The sequence below is a fragment of the Micromys minutus genome, assembly GCF_963924665.1.
Source record: "Micromys minutus genome assembly, chromosome: 17".
NCBI classification, from domain to species: Eukaryota; Metazoa; Chordata; class Mammalia; order Rodentia; family Muridae; genus Micromys; species Micromys minutus.
In genome coordinates, this window is record NC_137952.1 from 34374552 (window position 1) to 34397660 (window position 23109).

Here is a 23109-nt window from a genome sequence, read left to right on the forward strand (position 1 = left end):
GAGAATGATTTGGGCCACGAGAAGAAAGAGTGCAAACATGGTACTGGGTAAGCCAGAGAAATAGAAGGGGCAGCCCAGCACTAGAGGCTAGCCTAGTTACAGAGGTTACAGATGTCTTCTGGTCCGGGCTGAGACAGGAAGGACAGGAAGCTCCCAGGGATCACCTTACCCTGTTATAAATTTAAAGGGAAACAGGTGGTGTGGGATTGGTCTCATCCACAACCAGACCAAGACCTCACTCCTTTCTGCCCCCTCCTGCATATATTGAAAACTCCAAATCTTTACCCCTCAGCCCAAGCACTGAGGGATTATGGAGGGGTGGAACTCACCGCTGGGTTCTATAGCTTCAGGGAGGTGACCCTGGGGATATGAAAAAGTTGTGTCTCTTCAGAGCTGGTAGAGCTGTAACAACACAGAAGTAAATTGAGACCTTAGCACAGACCCTCAGCCCTGATGCAGGGACACCCGGAATCCCCCAGAGGATAAGAAGTCCTAGCTATTCCCCCAAGTGGATGTGTTGCAGCAAGAAAGACACATGGCAGGTTTATGTGGGAACTTTCAGGCCCCGGAACTCCTTAGAGCTGGGCCAGAAGCTCTCTCCCTGGGAGGTTTCCGGACAGGATGTAGCCCAGTGGCTGTAAAGAATTCCTGGAAACCTGATGCCCACTGGGATTCTGGCAGCCCCTCACCTGAGGCGTTTCCGGATGGGACGGAAGTATTTGGAGGTCTTGATGGCGAAGATGATGCTGGGGATGAGGAAGAAGGTGCACCACCCCAGGCAGAAAGAGAAGGCATTCTGGACAGGAGCCATGAGGTCAGCTCACTGAGCTGGACTTGGTTCCTTTCCACCACCCCTGTGCCCTACACGTACTCCACATGCCTGGGCTCCTGCCCTCCTCCTGCCCTCTTCCCTCTGCTCTGTATCCATGGTGGGCTGGGGACACTCACCCAGGGGTCAGCCATCATGTTGCACAGAATCACATGACCATTATCCAGGGCTGTAGAGAGGGGCTGGCAGGTGGCGATGTGCTGAGTCACCTATAGTGAGGCAGGTAGAGGTGAAGGCACCTAGACCTACAGATGGTTACCCCATATTCCGAGGAACACCTCACACTTACACAGAGTGGTGGATTCACATACAAGCATAACAGCTGTGGGGCCGCAGGAAGGTTGAGACGCTGAACTTCCCGCTCAGCTCTCCCCTTTTGCATCTACTAGCCAGCCTATGTGAAAGTCTCACTGTGTCCCCCACCATGGCTTTAAGCCATCCTTACTGGAGAGGCACACACAAGCCTGACTTTACAAGCATGTGCACATACGTACACAGATGTCTGTGCAACACCCAAGGTAAGCCAATGCTCTGTGAAGCCTTTCCCAGAAGCTGTGGCCCACAGGATGTGCAGGAGGAGGTGGGCTTTGATGGCTGGCCTTAAAAAAGCAGGGAAAGGGACCCGTCCACGGGGAGGCATGAGGGGCAAAGTGTAGATGAAATACTCTAGAAAGCTATGGCCAACCTAGTCCATACTTGGGCCTCACGAAATGGCTGGGGGCACAAGTGGAGTAGGCAGTATTCACTCTGTGAGCAAGAATGCAGATGGCAGGTTTGGGAGTTAGGGTACCACAGAAGGGCTCCACCGCTGGGCCACTGGGCTGGGTATGCTTTGAGGCCCAGGTGGAGTTCTGTTCCCTCACTCACCTCTTCTTTCACCCAGGTCACATACTGAGAGAAGTAACCCATTTCCCTGGTCAGAAAACACTCAGTGGCCTGCAGGAAAGACAGAAGCCCTGGGTTGGCGAGGGTCCTGCCTCTCCTCAGCCCTCCATATCTGGGGTCATCGGAGCAAGCCTGGCTGTCATGGGAGCCACACTGAGAGATGAACTGAAGAAAGCCTGGGGTAGACACTTCATGTTTGGTTTAAAGGCCACACCCTGCCCTCAACTCACATTTTTGAGGATGTGGTTGAGCTGAGCAGGCAGCTCTCCTTTAAGACGGGCCACACTGTCAAGAATGTCTGAAGTACCCACCTGCGGGAGATGAGAGCCCAGCTTAGCCATCTCTCCACTCACCATCCACCCTACATTATACCACACACCACCTTAAGGGAGGAGGGACAGGCTCTTGGACCCAGAGGCCAAAGAAAGGGATCCTTAATGATCTGACCCTGCCCCCTTCACCTTCTACTGGGACAGGACAGAGCAGAGATCTCAAAGCAGCCATCTTGTTTTCCTCTATTGCCCACCTGTTTTGACCTTCACCCCCACCCCCAACTCCCATTAGCCACCTGCAGATTTGGGGCCGAGGACTCCAACGCCCTCACACTGAGGTTGAGCTTGGTCTGTGGAGGAAGAATCAAGGCTGTTACAGGCAAGAAATGGAGAATGTGGCTGTCCCACCTTCCATTCACTGCCCTCTTTTCCATTACCTCTCCCCCCTTCCTCAGGACTCAGAATCCCTCAAAACTTACCACAAGGCTCTCCTGGGGGGCAACCTTCTCCTGGTAGAGGCTTTGAAGTTCTCTGGCCTCTTCCTGTAGCTGCCGCTTCCGTAAAGGGTCATTCTGAGGGTAGACAAAAGGATCAGAATAGGTCCCACCCCAATAGGAAGGGCAGACCATCAAGGGGATGTAGTAAAGAGATGTGAAAGGTGCTGGGCTCAAAGACAGAAAGCCCTCCAGGCTCGGATTTTCACTGTTATAGGTCGGCCGCAAGCAGGATGCCACTAAATGTAAGCTGTAGATGCCACTGTTAGAACTGGGCAATGCTTTCTGCTTTTCCCAGGGCCAAGATATCTTAAAGGGAACTCCAGGAACATGGGATGTCTGTAAGTACAGCGTGGCTTCCATTACTGAGTGCACGTGTCCGTCACAGTGGACTCTGAGGCTGGCCCAGCTGTGGGAGGTTAGGCCAGATACTTCATCTGATCTGAGCCTGGGACAGTCTCCAGATGGAGAGGCAGATTTGAAATGGCCCGCACAAGACCACAGGAGATCGGCAGCAGGGCCTGAATGGGAACTGAAGGTGCAGAGCCATATAAGCCCAACAGCAGGGTTAAAAGCCCTCAGGCCCCGGCCTTTGTCCCTGCCCCCTCTCCAATCCCAGCATTCCTAGCCCCTCCTGCCCAGATCTTCTTCCTGATGGCTGTCTGGCTAAAGGGTCTCTGCTCCCTTCTTACTTGGGCCTGGGCCAGTCCTTCCAGCTCCTGTGCCAGCTGTCTCATGTCAGTCTTCACCACAGGCTTCTGGATCTGAGGAAAGACAGGAGACACCAAAAAAGCTGAACTCAGATGTCCCTATTTACCCTCAGCCTCTGAGTTTCTAGACTTGTCAAATGTGCCCTGCACCAACCACACCCATTCGTTTCCCCCACCCGCTTCATGTTCTCTATTATCTCAGGGAAGGGCGTACTCATATAGCTTAGGCTGAACTCAAACTTGCACGTTCTCCTCTTTCTGCCTCTCAAGCACTGGGATTCAGGCATGTGTTACCACATCAGGCTTTATGCAGTACTGGGGACAAGACTCAGGGCTCTACCCATAATAAACAAGAACTTTACTAATTGAGCCATAGCCCCAGCCCCAGTAAGTCCATTATGAGGAGTCATCTTGAGTTTGAACTGAAGCTGCGAAGTCTTTCAGAGTTTCCAATGGAACAAAGCAATCAACCAACCAAACAAACAAAAAGGTGCCCCCTGGAATGAGTGGAAGAAAGTCATTGTCCAACTATAGAGATGACTTGGCAGTTAAAAGCACTGGCTGCTCCAGAAGTCCCCAGATGGATTTCCCACATGGTGGCTCACAACTATCTGAAACTCTAGTTCTATGGTATCAGCTTCCCTCTTCTTGTTTGCATAGACACGGCATACACATGCAGGCAAAAACACCCATATGTGTGGGAAAAGAAAGAAAGAAAAAGTCAGTGTCACACCACCACCATTCTAATAGCAGTGTGTTCAGGACCACGAACAGCGACACACGCCCTTGCCTGAGGGACCTGGGGAAGTGCCTGTAGGTCCCTAACAGGAAATAAGCCCCAGGGGTAGAGAGAGTGGAAAGAGCTGGAGAGATGCAAAACATGCCTAGAATGGCCCTTTCACGAGGTGCCACATGCTGCCAGGGCACCAGGTGTCCCCCTCACTAACCTGTACAAGGAAGTCTCTGTAGTGGATTTTCTCCAGACCACTACTCTGCAAAGCCTCTAGGTCCCTGCGGGCAGCGGGGCTCAACAGGTCTAGATCTTTCACATCTACTTTGAAGCTCTGGAGATCCTGCTGAAGCTTGTGAGTATACTGGGGGGGAGACAGGATGAGGGACATTGTTGAGCTTGGTTGCTTGGCTTAAGGGCTATTACCTGGATCTCTAGGGCTCAGAGACCTCTCTACTCAGAGATCCAACCTGCTTCCAGGAACCATGTGGTAACTGGGCTGTAGCACAGACTTCCTCTGGAGAGCTGATACAAAATAGCTCTCTGGGACTTCTTTATCACGTCCTCTGTAGTAAGGTCTTCACAGCACCTAATACTCTAAAATCACTTGTTCCCAGACTTGTTAATCCAAGCACATCAGCACAGAATTATCGGAGACTTTGACTATTCTACTCTCAAATACTCTCATCTTCAGAGTCTGTTGAGTGGTAGATGAAATACAAGTTTGTAGACTAGTGAGTGAGTGAGTGGGTGGGTGGGTGAATGAATGAATGAATGAATGAATGAATGAATACATCCACATTTTCAGGAAAGACATCTGGCATTTGTGGTCATGACATTCAACTTTAATCAGACAAGGCAGCCCATCTTTGGTCACCTCTCCCCATATAACTAGGCAACCTTCCTCCAGGGAGAGGGCTCCCCAGCTGTCATTGACAGGGATGGGACATGAAGCAGCAGACATCCTGGTGCCCTGGATGGCACATTTTGTCTTCTTGTTCTGTGCATAAGTTGCCTTTTCTGAGAAGTTTGTTTCAAGGTCCTATTTGATAAAATACCATGAAACCTCAAAGCACTTCCTAGTCCCTCAGAACCAGAAGCCTCATTGGTCCAAACTTCTCTAAAAACTGGACTTTTTCTCTGGGGCCGATAATACTTAAGGCTAAGATAACTTTCAGCCAGCAGGGTTGGAGGTCCACTGTACCCAGGACCCTATTGAAAAGCCTCCAGCCAAGGGGCAACTGTCTCTTGTTAAAGACAGTGGAGGGAAAAAATGCTGACATTAAGCTAACATCCCCGGTCGTGGCTTAAGACATGGAGTTGGGACTGGTCTTATCTGATTGTGCTACCCCATAACTAGGGATAGAGATGAATCCAAGAGGTTTCTTGGGGGGGGGGTACACAAGATAAGTAAGATTTGTATGGGCAACAAGAGTGCTAGCCAGAATGTGTGTGTGTGTGTGTGTGTGTGTGTGTGTGTGTGTGTGTGTGTTAGGGGTTGTTTCCTGTCTCCTAGGTCATTCTCAGAGGAATGGCTCCTCAAGGCTCTCTCCCCACTTTACCTAGGAATGGAGAGAGAAAAGAAGGCATATTTCATATGTTTTTAGAACCGAATCCTAAAATGATCCCCGGGCCCAGGTTCTGAGGCTCTCTTGTCAGTGTTGAACAAGTGCCTCTGTTCTCCATCCCTCCCATTCTCCCTTGCAAACTTCTGCACCCAGGACCTGCACCATCTCCAACAAATGAGCCACCTGAATCCTGGGAGGACAGTCAGCCTGAAACTCCAAGGTCAGATTTTGGGGACAGAATCTACCACTGCAACTGTCTCTGAGGGTTCAGCAAGGTTCCCAGAGAGATTTCCACTGGTGTCACTCCACTGACTCAGGAACACTCCCACGCTACTCCCAGCTAGAACATGGTATGTGTTCCCATCAGGACCCTCTCCATTACAGCCCTCTCCTCCCAAAACCTGTGCTATGTTCAGTTTCCCCTGAAGCACATGCTTAGAGAGACCCAGGGTGACTCTCATACCCCTAGAATCTTCCAGAGTTCAAGCCCTGGCCAGGCCCTGAGTTGGTTGCTCAGATCTCTGGCTTGGGTACCTTGATAAGAGGCTTTTTTTTTTTTCTTTTTTAGATCAGAGGCAGTGCCCCAGAAGAACAAAAGAAAGGGATGTGCGAACTCCTGAAACATTTCCTTGCCTGTTTGATATCCAGGTGCTTATCCAGGTCATAGGAGTCATTGAGCTGGAGAACCTTCCAGAGTACTGCCCCTGCCTTACACTGTCTGGGGAAGAAAGATACATATCAACAAAGAGCCACCAGGGATGGCAGGTGGGGTTGGCATCACCCGAAGGAGACATCCACTTCTGCACCTCTCTTCCCTTTCCAGACCCTAGTCCCTGTTCCAGGACACCCACTCACCGATAGGCCTGGAAGACGCTGATGTTTTTCTTCAGGCCGAGAAGGTAGGACAGGTTCATGGAGGGAGGCAAGTTCCCCGGAGTGTCTACAAACTGCAGGTGGGCAGGAAGAAGTGGAGCACATAGAGGTGAGGGGCAAGGCTGCCCTAATGCTTGGTGTCACCCATTACTCCAACCAAACCTGCTTTCTAATTCAAATGACTCCAAACCCTGACTTCTTATGGGGACTTTGTCCCATAAGGAGATCACCTGCATCACTGCCAAAGATGCACTCAGGACCTTCAGTACAGTATCCTTCCTAGATTCAGGGTTGGGGTAGGGGGTGTAGGTGCCCCTACCTGGAGTCCTTGCTGGGGAGCACCTTAGGGGCTCATGAGTGTCTATCTCCCACCCCCATCTCATCCTCCTTCCTTCTGTCCCCATCTCCCACTTGCATCTCTGGCTCGCACTTCCTCCTGACTCAGTCTCCTGGCCCAAGCTCACTTCAGCTCCCTCTGAGCTGGAACAGGCCCAGGCCCACCTCATACAGCTCTCCACTCTCCCAGCTCCGGCACACCAGCGTCTGCACATTGCCACCCACCAGGAAAGTGGCAAAGACGAGGAGGATGAGGGGGGCTGCGAAGAGGAAGCTGAAGGCCACGCCTCTGGAGGTGAGAGACACGGTTGAAGGAATGTGGAAGCTGACTGGCCTGAACCATACTCATCCCCATCCACATCCCGGGACCACCATAAAGCACAAGTTGGCAACAAGACATGTCTCCTGGGTAAAAGGGAACCCCGGACTCCTGGCAACACCTTGGCATCCTCATTATCCATCCCCATCCTACTGTTGGGCTCTGTTGCCATGGTAGCCTGGAGGAAGGACATCTGCTTGTTCAAAGAGCCATATTTGAACTTAGGGTTCACGGAAGTGACCTGCTCCAGAGCCCATTCTTTCTATGTAGTCACTATCATCTACCTATTAACACTCTAAAGACGCTGAGCAGCAAGGACCCTTTGGCCGGTGTCACTGACTTACAGAGTGTCTTTGTGAGTTGGCAGAGCCCCATGCCAGGTCATGAGGTCTGGAGAGTTAAACGTGGGGTGGATTCCAACTCTACACTAATCCCTTTGACCTTGTATAAACAGCCTGGCTAATAATACGTAGCAGTCCTGGCCTTAAAGGCCATCTAGATAAAGGATGACAAACAGATTCTGCCTTTGCTTCCATTGATGGCTTTGGGAGTGCCTAGAGGTTGGGTTAAGGATTTTGAAGTTGTGTCTGGGCTTGATGAGAGTACTGTAGTTACTATTGGTGTTGCTCTTCCTTCTTCAGCCCAACCCTCTCCGAGGTCCCTGAAACCCAGGGAGATCACTGCTTTACCCAGAGTCACTCAAGGAGAGGGGACCAGGTCAGCATTAAGGCTCATTCTCCTGACTTGCCAGACTCCATTCCTGTTGCTGTACCAGGAAGAATCTGGTAACCCAACAGTGAGGCCTATGTCCCTTCCCCAACCCTTCCTTACGCCATGAGAAAGCGGGCTCCAGCCTCGCCCTGGGTTTCAGAGTGGCTGGGGTCCTCCCTGGCAAACAACCCCCAGATGCCTAGGCTGAGGCCCAGCAGGTTACAGATCACCACAAGCAGGACGGCAGAGCACAGCACGAATCCCAAAATCCACCTGCCACAGAGAGAGAAGGGCTCACTGAGAAGGAAGCCATCTGGTACTAGAGGGTTGGCCTGGGACCTAGGACTCTAAGCACCAGACTGGATCTTTAGAAGTAGGTGTGTGAACATTTGCTGAGGTCTCATATCTTTTACACGGTCCCCCAGGCTCAGATTTGGGCATAAGCAGCCTGGTGAAACATGAAAGTGATAGGGGTTAGGGTTCTTGGCTTAAAAGGGAAGGCAGTGGTATTGTCAGGTTGGAAGTGACTATGGATAAATGGAGGCTCAAAGCAACACCCACCTGTATGTCTCATATCGCTGTACCTCCTGCAAGTAGGGGCGGCTGCGCTGTTCCAGCTCATCCAGTGCCTGGCTCCAGCGGGAAGCTGCTTCTGAACCTGGGAATGCTTGGGCCAGCATCCTCACACCTTCAGGCTGCTCAGCCAGTGCCTTTCTCAGATCTGCCCAAAGCCATGGGGTTTCAGAAGATAAAGAGGGCTCCCAGGAGGCAGGGCCAAATCTCTGGGACTCACAGAGAGTCCACCAGACAGAGAAGTCAGCCCTCCCCACCACTGCCCAACCCCTCTCTCAGCAAGCCTCCCTGGAAGGGGTGTGTTTTGGGGGTGGCATTCCAGGCAGCCAGCCAGGCCCCCAAGCAGAGCCTCACCATTGACCACATTGGCTGTCTGCATTTGAATCAGAACCGGGAGGCTATTGAAGGTGGTGTTCTCCTGCAGAGACAAGCAAAGCGGTGTCTATTGCTGTCCGGGATTCCACCTTGAGGTCTTCAAGTCGCAGGTTCAGAGGGAGGGTGCTGCTATTCAGTGCTCCCAGCAAAGAAAGTGCTCCTGTCCTTTCAAACATGGCTTCTCCTGCCTGATTCAAGTCACACACACACACACACACACACACACACACACACACACACACACACACACACACGGTACATTACGAACTCCTTCACCCCCTTCTACTCGAAGCCACTTCCTAGACAGCCCTGACTCTCAGGGCTCACACTGTGCATCCATTTCATCCTAACTGCAGGCTCTACGCCCTTAGTCCAGCTCCAACCTTCCGTCTGTGTTAGTCTGGCTTCCTTCTTCCCAGGCCCCCAGCACAGCTGATTCACTTATTCTCCAACTCCAGGCCCTGAGTCCCAGGCTCTGACTCACATGGTACCTACCATCCCTGCCTTGGCTGTCTCCACCCAGAGAGCAGACCTGCCCTCTCGGGTACAGCCAAAGCACCTGTTCCCTTGTGGCCCAAAGACCCCTGTTCTGTATGGGAGCCCAACTCTTTCAGAGCTGCAGATCAGCCTCTCCTATCTGACTATGTGCAGTGGGGACTGGCACAATGAACCTCTAACCCAGGCCATCACGGGGTGAGGGTAGACTCAATTGTTTTTTTTATTGTTTGTTTGTTTTTGTTTTTTTTTTTTAAGATCTATTTATTTGTTATATATAAGTACACTGTAGCTGCCTTTAGACGCACCACAAGAGGGCATCAGAACTCATTACAGATGGTTGTGAGCTACCATGTGGTTGTTGGGATTTGAACTCAGGACCTCTGGAAGAGCAGTTGGTGCTCTTAACCAGTGAGCCATCTCTCCAGCCCTGGGTGGACTCAATTTAATCAGGTTCCTTTTTTTTTTTTTTTTTTTTTTTTTGGTCTTTCAAGACAGGGTTTCTCTGCATGACCCTGGCTGTCCTAGAACTTACTCTATAGACCAGGCAGGCCTTAAACTCAGAGATCTGCCTGTGTCTGCCTCCCAAGTGCTGGGATTAAAGCTACCACTGCCCAGCCTAACTGGGTTCTTCTTCCAGGAGTGAAACTGAGGTTTTCCCCCTCGTTAGTTCCCAGGTGGATGGAGCAAAAGCCTAGGAAACCAAAACAGGACTTACCTCCTGGACCATGTTGGAGAAGTTGGCTTCTGGGACACCCTTCAGTCGATGCAGGACATCATCCACAGGGGGCACCTGAAATAAGGACTGTCTGTGACATGAGAAATATCTGTATATGAGGAAGGAGGTGCTGCTGAACCCTTAGTATCCTCAGACATAAAACGGAGACCAGAGTCCCTAGCACTCTGGGAGGCAGAGCCTAAGAAGCTAATACACACAAATCTTGGGGCTCAGTGTGTGGCATAGGGAGAGCTTCAGCTTATTCTAAGAATGAAGGCTCATTAACCCTGGGAGCTCTGGAGAGGAAGAAATAGCCCAAGGAAAGAAAGTTGTCTGGTCACTAGGATGCCAGAGGGTTCCAAGGGTGCTGGCTAGACCAGTCCTTCTAAGTCCCAGTGGCTTTGTTTAGAGTCTGCACCTGACTAAAGTCAGCACCCAGTTGCAGAGCACTGGCCCGGCTTAGGACCCCCTTGCAGGTCTCATGGCACCAGCTCTCCTGAAGCAGGGCGAGCAGGCGTTCCCGGTGTGCCTGCACAGGTGGTTCCAAGTGCTGCTGGCCCTCCTGCAGCTCCACTGAGGTGGTGTTCAGGGTTCCCAGGTGGTCTATGGAGACCTGCAGGGCTAAGAGAGTCACACAAGGCCTGAGGATCTCCTCATTTCCTAGTGCCCTCAGTAACCTGGGAAAAAGAGGTGCCATACTCCCTCCTCCTGGCTAAAGGGACATAAACCATCTATAGCCACAATGGAAACTGCCGTGGGGCACATGAGGCCAGGAGATAGGCAGGGATGCCACATACAGGATTCCTGAATAATGGGAGGAGAAAGACTCGGGTGGGGCTGGGGTAGTGCATGAAATACAGGGGTGGGGGATGGGAGAATTGGCTCCTAGAGGACACCTGCTGGACCCACCCACATACAGGGCATTGGTCCAACTCACCCTGGCCCAGGCTGTGCACTGAGGCTAGCACTGGGTACACTGTGCTCTTGAGCTGGTTATGAATTATGTTCCCAAGGTTCTCACCGACACCTGAATAACACAAGGCATTTGGCAGGGCTGGTCCCCCAGGAGCCAGGGACACCCACACTGTCACTCGTGAGCAAGCAGTGTGGTCTCTGCAAAGTGGCGTCTGCCTCCTCTTCCTGCAGTAATATGGCTGTTGCGCAAGGAGATCCCACTTTGTGAGGTGGTACCCTGGTGGAGTCCAGGCTAAGAGAGCTGAGAGGTTTCCCTAAGGAAGGCCAGGGCAGAGGGACCTGGAGTTGGCCAACTGTTACTCTCACCATCCAGATCCTTTGAGACTTGCTTTTGAGGCACGGAGAACTGTTCAGCCATGGCCTGCAGCTCCTGGGCAAACACAGGGAGTAAACCATCTTCCCTGTCCTCCAGCAGCCTCAGTACAGACTGGGATTTCAGGGACTTTCCATCAGGGGGCAGTCAAGTACAGGTAGGAAGGGACACCCTCTCTGCTCTGCTGGTTCTCAGGCTTGAGGCTGGGTACTCACAGGCAGATGAGGGATTGGAGGGTACTCACTTCAGGAACATCAGAGACCAGGCCTCTTAGGCTGTGCAGGGTCTCAGGGACAGCTTTCACACTGGGGCCTGTCTGACTGTGTGTGTACTGGTTAGTAGCAAAAGCACAGACCATCCCAATCCTGCAGGGAGGGAGGCAAGGGAAAAGAGGGGGTTGCAGTGCAGAGCATAGGGCCACCACCCAGTCCTCCCTCCTGACCTAAGCAGCCTCTCACAGAAGCATGAGGGTGGTCAGCAGCAGGAAGGTCATGAGGGTGCCACGTTCACAGGCCATGGCCTTGTGCTCCGTCTTCACTCTGCCCCCACAGCGCCGGCGGCATCGGCAACAGCAGAAGCAGAGCCCAGTGGTGGGCACCAGTAGGAGGTAGAGGCCAGCAATCACAGCACACACCACATAGCCTGCCTCATACCGAACCACCTGGGCAAGGCAGCGAGGCATGAGGGGCCGTCCTGCCTTTCACCTATCCGGGTGGAAGTCAGAAGTGGGGAGAATACCTGTGTACCCCAGGGAACCCACATGGGACACCGAAAGTGGTGTCCTTGCTAATTACCATTGTGCAGATGACACAGTTCGGGTCTAGAGACACTGGGGATCACGGCAAACCCCTCCTTGAGGGGAAAGGATGCCTAAGACCCCACTCTGGTAAACACTCAGCAAGGTGGGCTGAACTGAGCTTGTGTGGCCCCTTCTGTTCACCCCTCACCCCCCCCCCCGCCCCTCACCCCGTCCCCGGCACCTTTAACTCTCTCCTTACCTCATCTGTCTTCACAGAAGATGGATCATTCAGCAGGGTCCTTATCAACTCTGGGGAAAGGAAGCAAGCGGAGGGTTTGGGGACAGCCACTGCCTTGTCCTTGTGTCTAGCCTCTCTCCACTGCCAAGCTAAGGGAGGTTCTTAGAGAGGGCAGTGCCATGTGGCTGTGACACCTTCTCAGGCTTCATCATGCTTCAGAAGAGGCAGCTGGCAGAAGGCCCCAAATAGACCTTTCCAGACCCTTCTGGTAGGCTCTCTAGCTGGCCTCGTAGTCCTTCTGGTCCTCCTGCCTCTTCTGGCCTTCCTGAACCCTGACACCATGGCACTGGGACACTGAGCCAGATTTAACATAATGTACGTGCACACTGAGGGGGAAAGGAGCTGGCCCAAGGTCAAACTAGAGGGCTGGGGAGCTGCTTGTGGGCTCTAAGAACGCGTGGAAGGAAAAGGCTGTGAAGTACCAGAAACCTCACTCTGCAAGTGCCTGTAGGGATGTGCAAGGAGGCTAGCTGGAGACCCAGTGCCTGCAGAGGTCTGTTTGGCGGGGGAGGGGACACTCACCCGCCGGGAAGGGGTTAAGCTGAACCACAGAGAGGAATCGTTGCACGGTGCCATAGAGGGAGTCCAGGGGCCCCGCCGCGCGGACACAGGGGGCTAGCCTTCGTGTCCTGGCCACCGGAGCGAATGCCAGGTGCTCTACGCGCCCGAGGGACCCGCAGTCGGCTGCCACAGCTCCGGGCAGGCTCAGGGCCAGTCCCAGGGCCAGTCCCAGGCTCAGGCCCAGCAGGGGTACCCTGAGGTCCGGCGTGCGCGTCATGAGTTCGGATGGGTAGGCAGCACAGGCTCGGGCGGCGGCGGACAGTGCGGACTAGCACGGGACAGGCCGTGCATCCTTCTGTAGCCTTCTTCCCTCGGTTCCTGTGGCTCTACAAACCGGCCCGACAGGTTTGGGCTCTGGAGCTACCAGGTCGTCAGCCGGGAGCGTAGGAAGGGCAGGGGCGGAGGCAGGATAGGGGGCAGGGCCCGGCCCAGCCGTCCTTGCCCTTCTCGGTGAAGTCTGTGCTTCTCTTCCTTCCCAACGTGCTGGGCACCGGCAGTCCAGAGCCCGTCCAGGGGTACCTTCAGAATCTCTGGATTATCTAGGATGATCCAATTTCAAACAGAAATTTCCACACTCAACCCCAGAAGCCCAACCCTAGGGCTGCTTAAACATGACCCCCTAGTGAAACCCTGGCCCAATGAACCGGTCCTAAGACCAGATCCACAAACCAGCCTGGCTCTCTCCCTGCTTGTTCTGAGCACTGTTTTGTCCCCAGGAGTGACCTCTGCCACGCCAATCTGGAGCAGGCACTGTCCTTAGGGAGCGCAGAGGGTTGCCCTCTGGTCACCCGGGGAAGAACTTGATACAAGTTATGCTCAGAGATGTGTCTTCAAAGGTCTGTGATTTGTGAAGGACTGAATGGGACCCTGTAATTGAGCAGGTGATGGAGAAACACTCCTGATGGATGGAGGATATTTCTTGAAGCATTACTCATGGCACCAGAAGCAAACTGGTCCGAGAGACAGCCTCCAGAACATCTCGGCAGCCATCGAAGTGAACTGGAAACGTCCCCGTGGCCTGGATAGATTCTTATGCACGAATAAACACAAACAGTCATCACAGAGCATGACACGAAGACACACAACAGTGATCTTCTCCAGTAGAATCATGGGCAATATGTATAGAATATATAATATATTCTATATTTATATTCTATAAAACAATATACAAATATATTTTTAACTAATTTTGAAAATTACTCAGTCTCTCTCTATATGACTACAGCAGTGCCATGATGTGGGTATAGAGGTCAGGGGACAACTTTCCCAAGCCACCTTGCAGAGAGACAAGGCTTCTCGTAGTTTCTGGAGAATTATGCTCTCTGGGTAGAGCTTCTGGGTAGTTCTGCCTCAGCCTCCCATCTTGACTTGGGAGTGTCCAGATGGCAGATTCTTGTCACCACATCTGGCTTTAAAGCCGACTGTTTTGTTACATGTATTTATTTACTTGAGTGTGTGTTTACGTGTGTGGGCGTGGGATGGTTAAAGGACAGCTTGCAGGGATTGGTTCTTTCCTTCCATTACTTAAGTCTCGGGGATGAAACTCAGGCCAGAAGGGTTAGCACCAGCACCTTTACCCTCCCAGTCACCCCAATGGCTTTATCTGGCCTTTAAAAAGTGGATTCCCAACTCAAGTTGCCAGTGTTGCGCGGCAAACGCCTGTACCAGCGGAGCATCTCACCAACCCATCATGGCTCCTTCTAGTTCTTTTGCTCAGTGTGTGCACCTTCCATTCTGTGACTTACACATGGGTTAATTGGCATGTAACAGAAGGGGTGGGGATGCAGTTTGGTTGTTAGAGTGCCTGGCTGGCACAAAGCTCCGAGGTTCCATTCCCAGGGTTGGGTAAAACCAGGTGTGGTAGTGAGAGCTGGTAATCCCAGCACTTGGGGAATTTAGGTCGGAGGATGAAGAGTTCAAGGTCGGCTGCAGCTAAATAGCAAGTTCAAGGCCAGCCCAGGCTACATGAGATTCTGCCTTTAGAAATAAAAGGTAATAGAAACGTGTGAACTCCCCTGAAGGGGGCCCCGTTTGGTTCAGTACTGGTTTGTGGGGTGGGTGGGCTGCCCTGGTGGGGTTGCCAATTAAGTTAGGGCTGAACTCACAGCAGCATCCTTGCCCTTCCCACTGCTACCCTCACAGCTCTCTCAGAGTTGGGGGGCCAACAGTGCACAGTCACGGGAGGAGTGGTCCACTTAATAACCGGGTGCAGACTGAAAATGGGACCTCATTAAAGGGTGATTCAGACATGAAGATCAAGGCTGTGGTGAGGAGTGGGTTGTGGTGCCTAGTGCCCAGGCAGTGTACCAGACCCACATGTCCCCTGCAGCACAGCTCTGGTATGTGAAGGGTACCTGACTAAGTTAGCCCCTGACTGTGCTGACCCTCCCTGACCCTCCCTGCTAGCTCATGCTGTCTTTCTCCCCCACCTAGGTTCTGGCTGTTGGAATGATTCCCGAGCTATCACACTCTAACTCTAGACCCGTCTCGAAGGATGGAAATAGCTTCTCACCAAACCTGATACAACTCATCTGTTGGACAAATAGAAGCTGCCACTGAAGATGTTAAAAAGAGGTGTGTGTGTGCGTGTGCGTGTGTGTGTGTGTGTGTGTGTGTGTGTGTGTGTTCTGACTTGGGTGAATTGGGGGTATAGAAGCTGTTGTCCCAGCTCTGGGGTGGCAGGGAGCAGGTGAAGACTGGCATCTTTGAGAACCTTTGAGGATTTGGTAAATAAGCAGGTCTTCTCTGCCCACTCCCTCTGGTTCCTTAAGTATCATAATTAAGACAATCACTGCCAGCCACCATTGTTTTCATAAATGTCTGTAATAAAAATGCAGCACTTTGAAGGCAAGATTTCCTCAGGAAAAACAAAACAAAACAAGCCTCTTCCCAGCCTGGGGACAGGAAGGCTGATAAAGATAACCCATTTATTTGACAGGTAGAGAAATCTCCCCGAGTCAGACTCCAGGTTGGAAGCCAGTACCACAGCCAAGCCAGATCCTAGTGGAACCATTAATGGATCATCAGTCTGGCTTAGGACCACTTTCTTTTCCCAAGCCGTAGTTGGCATATCTGGGGTTCACAGGGCAAAAGGATGCGGTTCTGAACATTTAAGGTAGTTTGCAGTTGGAAGAAATCATCCAGTACAAAGTCCATTTTAAAAGACAACTTGTTGTTGAGACAGGTTCCAACTATGTAGCCCCAGCAGGCCTTAAACTCACAAAGACCTATTTGCCTCTGCATACCAAGTACAGGTTAAGGTGTATAGCATCATGTCTGCCTAACATTCCCTTTCATTCTTTTTAATTATATATGTATGTCTCTCTGTTGTTATTTGTACACAAGTACAACAGGTACCCACAGAGGCCAGAAGTATCACATCCTCTGGAGCCGGAGGTACAGGAGATTGTGAGCCCACCTAGTGTGATGCTTACAACTAAACTCAGGTCCACTGCAAGAGCAGAATATACTAGTAGCTGATGAGCCATCTATCCATCTCCTCAGTTTTTAAACATTAATTCACTTGTGAAATGGGGGCATAGGAAACGTGTGGAGGTCAGAAGACAGCTTTCGGGAGTTGGTTCTCTTCTCCCACCATGTAGATGCTGGGAATCAAACTCAGGCCATCCACTTAGTGGCAGGTGCCTTTACTTGTTGAGCCTCTTTTATAATGAAGTGTTGAATGACTCATAAAACTTGCTAAATACTGAAAATAGAGTACTGGACGGCTGTACAAGTTCCCTTACACACTGTCGTAACGTTGGAAACTTTGGGCACACTGTCTTTAGCTGAGCGATTGTCTTGTCTTCTCACAGAATCTGAATCCGGAATTGATGGTACACTCAAGTGGTGGTGCATGTCTACGCAGCTGCAATTCCAACACATTGGGAAGCTGAGGTAGAAGAATGAGGATGGTACAGTTGAACAGCTAGGGCTGTAGAGTAAGGCTCTGTCTGCAGGCAGGGGAAAAGCTGGCTATAGGCACATACCTCTGTAGAAATTCTGGGGTAGGAGGATCAGCTGAGCCCAGGAGTTTGAGACTAGCCTGGGTACAGCAGTAAGATCCCTTTAAAATGAACAAATGTAATTTAAAAGTATATAAGCCGAACAGATGGGCAAACCCCAGACTAAAGTTCTGAATGGAAGGGAGAACCTGTGAGGTCAAGCACGTGGGGCAAAACGGAAGAAGGGATGAGCAGCTATCCCTGGGGATGTGTTCATTTCCTCATCAGGAGTGAGGGAGGCCTCTGCAGGAAAGTGCTTGAGAGCCCCTGACAATAACTTCAGGCTAAGTATGACTTCCGTGCAGCTGCTGAGCATGTGCTGGAAGTTGTCAGATAGTCAGAGGCCATAGCAGCTTAGAGTGGCCAGAGTTGGGAGCCAAGGCCCACGTAGGCAGAGATGGCCAAGCCTTGGTTACTCATGGCAAAGAAGCTAGAAGCAGCAATCTAATTTTAAATAGACCCTCTAAGCTGATCTCGAGGCCCTGGGCTAGCTAAAACATCAGACCTACAGCACAAACTCACTGGGTGTGCTCTATATTCTCTGCATGGCCAACTAAGTCCCTAGAATATGACACCATGTCCTAAAAACAGTGTCAGATGGAAGGACAGAACCATTTGGTTTGAGCCGGACCTCCCCAGGGCTATTGGCTTGGGAACACATCCTTCTGGTCACCCAGAGCCTCCTCTGCTGCCTCTTTTTTTCTCAGTCACGGGAAGATTTGGCTCAGTATCAGGGCCTAGGTCACATATTATACCAATGCCGGGCTCTCCTCCTCTCACAGCCTCTGTGGAAGAAGAGAGAAATGGAAGTTCATTTTGTAGAGCCTTGAGGTTGAGGGGCAACATGCTGCCCAGTAGCACTCTTGGAGCCCCTCTGAGAGTCCAAGAGAGATAAACACATGCTAGAGATGAGCCACTAGAAACCACTCTTCAAAGAACTAACTTCATGAGATCAGCCTTAATCTCATCGAAGAAAGCTTTGGCTTAAATGTTAAATGCAACCGACTGCCACATGCTTTAAGCATGTGGTTCTCACATAGTTGTGCTGCTCAAGAGCTTCCAGAACCTTCTGGAACCTCCGAGTTAGGGTGGAATGTAGGTGCCCAGTTCCTATTTTGCTTTCTGCTTCCTGGTCCAGGACGACGTGAATAGCCTTCATTTACCATGAGTGGAGCTGGCCTGTCATGATTAGCTGAAATCCTCTGAAGGAGTTGGAGGAGCCATAATTTAACAACCCCATACAAGGTTTGAACATCATGGCCGTCTCTCTATAGCTGTGATGCTTCCTGATGACCGTTGAGCCCACAGGGATGGCTTTCTCACAAGTTTGGGGATTCACATTTGGGTTGGTTTTATGTCTTCAGCACACACACACACACACACACACACACACACACACACACACATTTCCAGAGAATATGGTGAGTGAAAACTCTGCTGAGGAAGAAATCATCCAAGTCATGTGGTAAACTCTGGGGGAAAACACCTTGGATCAGCTGCTATCTGTATGTACCTGTCTGAATCTAAAGATGGAGCCCAGATAGCAATGACGAGAGAAGACACATGTACTTTAGATGAAGAGTTGACCAAGAGGGTAAAGGCAGCCACAGTCTCTGACATGCCGTTTGAAGATATGTTTTATGGGGCAGCTGTAAATCCAAAGGGGAAGAAGGAGGCAGAGCGCTCAGGCACCACACTTTTTTAAACGAGCTCTTTCCGGAAGCATTGGAAGGCAGTGATTGACACACTGTAGCCACAGAGCAGCTTAAGCCAGGAGAGAAAAGACAAAGGGGCAGTCTGGGGTTAGACCCTGTGTTTCACTGGATTTGGGTGTCTGGGTGCAGTGGGGGATAGATCAGGCTTCCAGCGTGCAATGGTCAAATAAACAAACAGAAGCATTAGTTGCCTCTCCCATCAGCCAGTTGTCTGATCGAAAAGCAGCTTTGGAAGTAAGAGAAACAATGAATGAACTACTAGGAAAAGCTACTGTCAGGGAAGCGGTGGTTGTCTAGATCAAATGTGATGGTGACTACTCTCCCCAGCTCCTGTTGTAGGGACCATGTCACCCATGAGGAAGGGGGACAGTACACACATTTCCACAGTCAGGCAAGTATTCTCTCTCATATCCAAGTGGCAGTTTTCATAAAGCACTTAAAAGACAGAAGTCGTGTAAGGTGATTGGATCACCTGTGTGGTATCTGTAGTCCCTTGCACAGAAATTTTCCATTTCTTGGTATTCTTATTATCTTTGATTGGGTCTGAGGAGAGCTTAGCCCCGCCCCTTTTTGAGATGAAATGTTGGCTCTTGGAAGGGAATTCTTGTGAAGTCTTTGGGAACATTATGTATTTAAAGAAAAATAATCTGGGGCTAATATTTGAATATTTCACAGTTGTTCTTCTGAATAGATATTTATAAAAATTTGTATTTCTTTCATCATAAGTTTGTAAAATTAGAATTTAAATAAATATACTTTGATTATAGTTCCGAACTAATACAATGTAAGTTTTCTTTGTAAAATAGCCTGAAAAATGTACCAGTATATAAAAATTTGAAATTTCCATTTTCTTCTTTAAAACAACTTGTTTCTGTTTAGTGGTCACAGTGATGTTAAAGGAAGGTCAGTGGTCCCAGTGACTAAGTCGTTTCCATGTGGGCTCTGCCTCTTAAGGGTTCTGTTAACCCATCTTCACCACACTGGGGACCAACCCTGTAATATATGAGCCCTTGAGAACACAAGCCTACTGGAACCATAGCAACCTTCTCTAATCCATGTCTTCCTTCACTACCAGTGCAAGGGTTTATCTGGGCCCACATGTTGCTTAACAGTTTTCTCTAAGATTGAAACTTCACCCTGAAGGGAAGGTCCTTAAGGTAAACAACTCAAATAGCTTCAGGAAGTCCCTGAAGCTAAATAGATTCACTAGGCCCCTTTCTGCCAGAGTAAGTAATAAAAGCAGAGTCCCTCTCAGATGAGTAAATCTGAGCTTCAAAGAAGACTCTCAGACAAGCCCAGCTGCAAAGCAGACTCTGAGGCCAAACCAGCTGCCCAGAAGAAACAGAAATCAGACGAGCAGCCTGGAAGAGGTGTAGATTAACTGAATCACTTGGAAAGAACACATTCTGACTTGTTGAGCTGCCTGCAGGCTGTTCAGTGTGCGCTAGTCGGTTCCCAGCTTTGTGAGCTGTCATCCATGCTAGGGTGATACAGCTGTCTTTGAGTCATTTCTGTCCTTGTACCTAACTCCTGACCTATATTCCTGTAAGTAGCCTCAATAAAACTCATTGGTTCACCAAGTTGGACTTTGGTAGTATCCATACTTGGTGTGTTGTGGGTTCTCTATCTGGGCTGAATAGGTGCGTGTGTTGCATCTCCCAGTAAAAGTTCTGTCACACAATATCATGTCAGCAGCATCTCTCACACTCTCGGGAGCACTGTCAACACGAAATGTCCTCTGACTGTATTCAACACTAGAGAATGACAGAATGACTAGTAAGGGTTATGCTTGCTTTCCTTGGTGTGCTTGGGAAAGACACGGGATATAGGGGCAGAGGTTCTTCTTTCAGAGGGGGCTGGCAGAAAGAGTTTCCTACCTAGATAGAGGGGGGTGGGAAATAGATTTGGAGCAGCCAATGAAAATAAAGAAAGAAGAAAAAAAACAAAGAAAGAGGGAGGGGGAGAAAGAAAAGGAGGGAGAGAGAAATAGAAGAAAATAGAGGGGGGGCTTTGAGATCCCCAATTCTCTCAGGAAATTCCTGGTGGTACCACCATCTGCTCTGCCTCAGAGCCTGTGTCTGCTCAACACCTAGAAATTATTTTTAAAATGTCTAATTACACAGCTACTGGTCAGACCTGGATGGCATAACAAAAGTCTCAAAGAATCCTGACCAACTGGAAGGATGGGTTCAAACACACTGCAGTACACAGAGGCCTGCAGACAGTCCAAACCACAGATTCCTAGATTCTAGATTCTACTGTCTGTGGAGACAGAGTCTGTAATGGATTGGCTGACCACGGTCCAGAGTCGATAATGAGGTGAGACACCTAAGACTCTGTAATACTAGTTGGCCACAGAGGCAGGGCTGCCCTCTGGTGCAGTTCAACCCCCTGCAATTGGAGTGCTCTCCACAGGATAACCATAAGCAGATGTGGCAGGGTACAGGCAAGGTCAAAGCCAAGAGAGGATGTTTGGATAACAGACCATCCAGTATCTTCTACAGCAAACACCCCAGATGCACATGCATGCGCACACACGTACAAACGAGGGTCTTCTTCGGGCAGATGTACTTATCTGGTACAGAATTACTGTTCACTGAAATGCAAGCATCTCAAAAACAGAGTGTGGGCACATTCCCCTGGAAGTAGCAATGTAGTGTGTGAATTGTGCAGCTGTCTGTGCCCCAAAACATTGGAGGTGGTGATATAAAATGTGGAGAGGCTTTGGGTTACATGCCTTTACCTAAAGAAATGCCAGCTGTTACAGTTGGGCATGGTGGTACCCACTAGTAATCTCAACATAGAGGCAGGAAAACCAGAAGTTCAAGGTTATCATGGGCTACATTGTGAGTTGGGGCCAGCCTTGGGTACATAAAACTCTATTTCAAAAAACAAAACTAAGAAATTCTATGCTGTTGAGACCACAGTCACTGTACTGGCTGGTTTTGTGTGCCAACTTGACACAAGCTGGACTTATCACAAAGAAAGGAGCCTCATTTTCGGAAATGCCTCCCTGAGATCCAGCTGTAAGGCATTTTCTCAGCTCGTGATCAAGGTGGGAGGGCCCAGCCCATTGTGGGTGGTGCCATCCCTGGGCTGGTAGACCTGGGTTCTATAAGAAAGCAGGCTGACTGAGTAAGCCAGGGGAAGTAAGCCAGTAAGTAACATCCCTCCATGGCCTCTGCATCAGCTCCTGTCTCCTGACCTGCTTGAGTTCCAGTCCTGACTTCCTCTGGTGATGAACAGTGATATGGAAGTGTGAGCTGAATAAACCCTTTCCTCCCCAACTTGCTTCTTGGTCATGATGTTTGTGCAGGAATAGAAACCCTGACTAAGACAAATTGGAACCAGGAGTGGGGTATTCCTGTAACAACCTGACCATGTTTTGGTGGGGGGGAGGGGCAGACTGTGGAAAGACTTTGGAACTTTGTTCTAGAAGAGCCATTGGAATATTAAGAGCTAGGAGCTTGAAAGATAATGTTAAGAACAGTGCAGAAGATGGAGGCCTGGCTTGTGAAATTTCAGAGGAAAGATTAAAGACTGTTATCAGGGTTGTTGCTATTTTGATTGTGAAAATTCTGTGGTTTTGGTTAGCTAGGGCTGAAGAATCAGCTGTGATTAAGAAGATACCAGAACTACTAAAGCAAAACCTTTGCATTACTGGGACTACTGGTGCTGGTCATCTGGAGCTAAGAAATTAGTGGTGATTAAGAAGAGACCAGCCTGCGGAGGGGAAGATGGCAGACAAAAAGGCGGGAGATGAGAAGCCTGAGAAGCCGCAGCGAGCCGCAGAAGAAGCAGAAAAACCTCTGAAAACTAAGACTGTTTCTCCCAGTAATGGAGGGGAAAGTTCCAGTCGCAGCGCTGAAAAGCAATTGGCTGAAGACGAAGTTGTAGACCTCCCAACAAAGCCTACAAAGATGTCCAAGTTTGGATTTTGCCATAGGTAGTCAGACGGCAAGGAAAACATCCGCCATCTCCATTAGACTAGGAGCAAGTAAGCCTAAGGAAACAGTTCCAACTCTTGCTCCAAAAATTCCTTCAGTAGCAGCAGCTTTCAGTGAAGATGAAGATAGTGAGCCAGAAGAAATGCCTCCAGAAGCAAAGATGAGGATGAAGAATATTGGAAGGGACACACCAACATCAGCCGGACCAAACTCCTTTAATAAAGGAAAGCATGGCTTTTCCGATAACCAGAAGCTGTGGAAGCGAAATATAAAATCTCATCTTGGAAACATCCACGATCAAGACAATTAAGTGCTCTGAGATTGGGGTGTGGGTGGGTGCAGGTAGAAGGAGCAGTCTCCTTTCTGCAAAGAATGGTGTAAGACTAGCTTTGGAGCCATTTTTCTTTCCTCTTTTTTTTCTTTCCCTTTTTTCTTTTTTCTTTTTTTAAAGATTGAGTGGTACACTAATAAATGAGAGTTTATTAGAGGCAATTTATGTTTTATATACAGATTTCAAGACATTTGCTAATTTTGTAGTTTCACATGATTAGTTTCCAAAGGTTACAAATAATAAAGAAACCAGAAGTGGTACCTTTCAAAAAATAAAAAATAAAGAAAAGAAGAGACCAGCATCATTGAGGTGAAATCTTCTGGGAACTGTTTTGTGAG

At 49.9% G+C, this 23109-nt stretch overlaps 1 protein-coding gene and 1 pseudogene across 2 annotated transcripts; one reads left to right on the forward strand and one right to left on the reverse strand.

Annotated features, from left to right (window-relative positions):
- Window positions 1-338: 338 nt before the first annotated feature.
- PROM2 (prominin 2) lies at window positions 339-13006 on the reverse strand (the record flags this gene model as incomplete). Its single annotated transcript, XM_080930822.1, has 23 exons — window positions 12736-13006; window positions 12175-12224; window positions 11635-11837; window positions 11421-11541; window positions 11170-11233; window positions 10826-10915; window positions 10307-10509; window positions 9889-9963; window positions 8655-8718; window positions 8289-8448; window positions 7848-8000; window positions 6863-6986; window positions 6344-6435; window positions 6122-6206; window positions 4138-4284; window positions 3173-3244; window positions 2466-2558; window positions 2283-2336; window positions 1945-2025; window positions 1697-1765; window positions 949-1038; window positions 690-796; window positions 339-402 (listed from the first exon to the last, which is right to left on the reverse strand). Exons 1-23 carry the CDS (start codon window positions 12989-12991, stop codon window positions 339-341), a joined length of 2517 nt encoding a protein of 838 aa, XP_080786948.1. The 5' UTR covers window positions 12992-13006.
- A 9224-nt stretch (window positions 13007-22230) lies between these two features.
- On the forward strand, window positions 22231-22750 carry LOC308432020 (PEST proteolytic signal-containing nuclear protein-like; annotated as a pseudogene). The gene is made up of 2 exons: window positions 22231-22439; window positions 22539-22750. The product of its transcript is annotated as a PEST proteolytic signal-containing nuclear protein-like (transcript).
- Window positions 22751-23109: the final 359 nt, after the last annotated feature.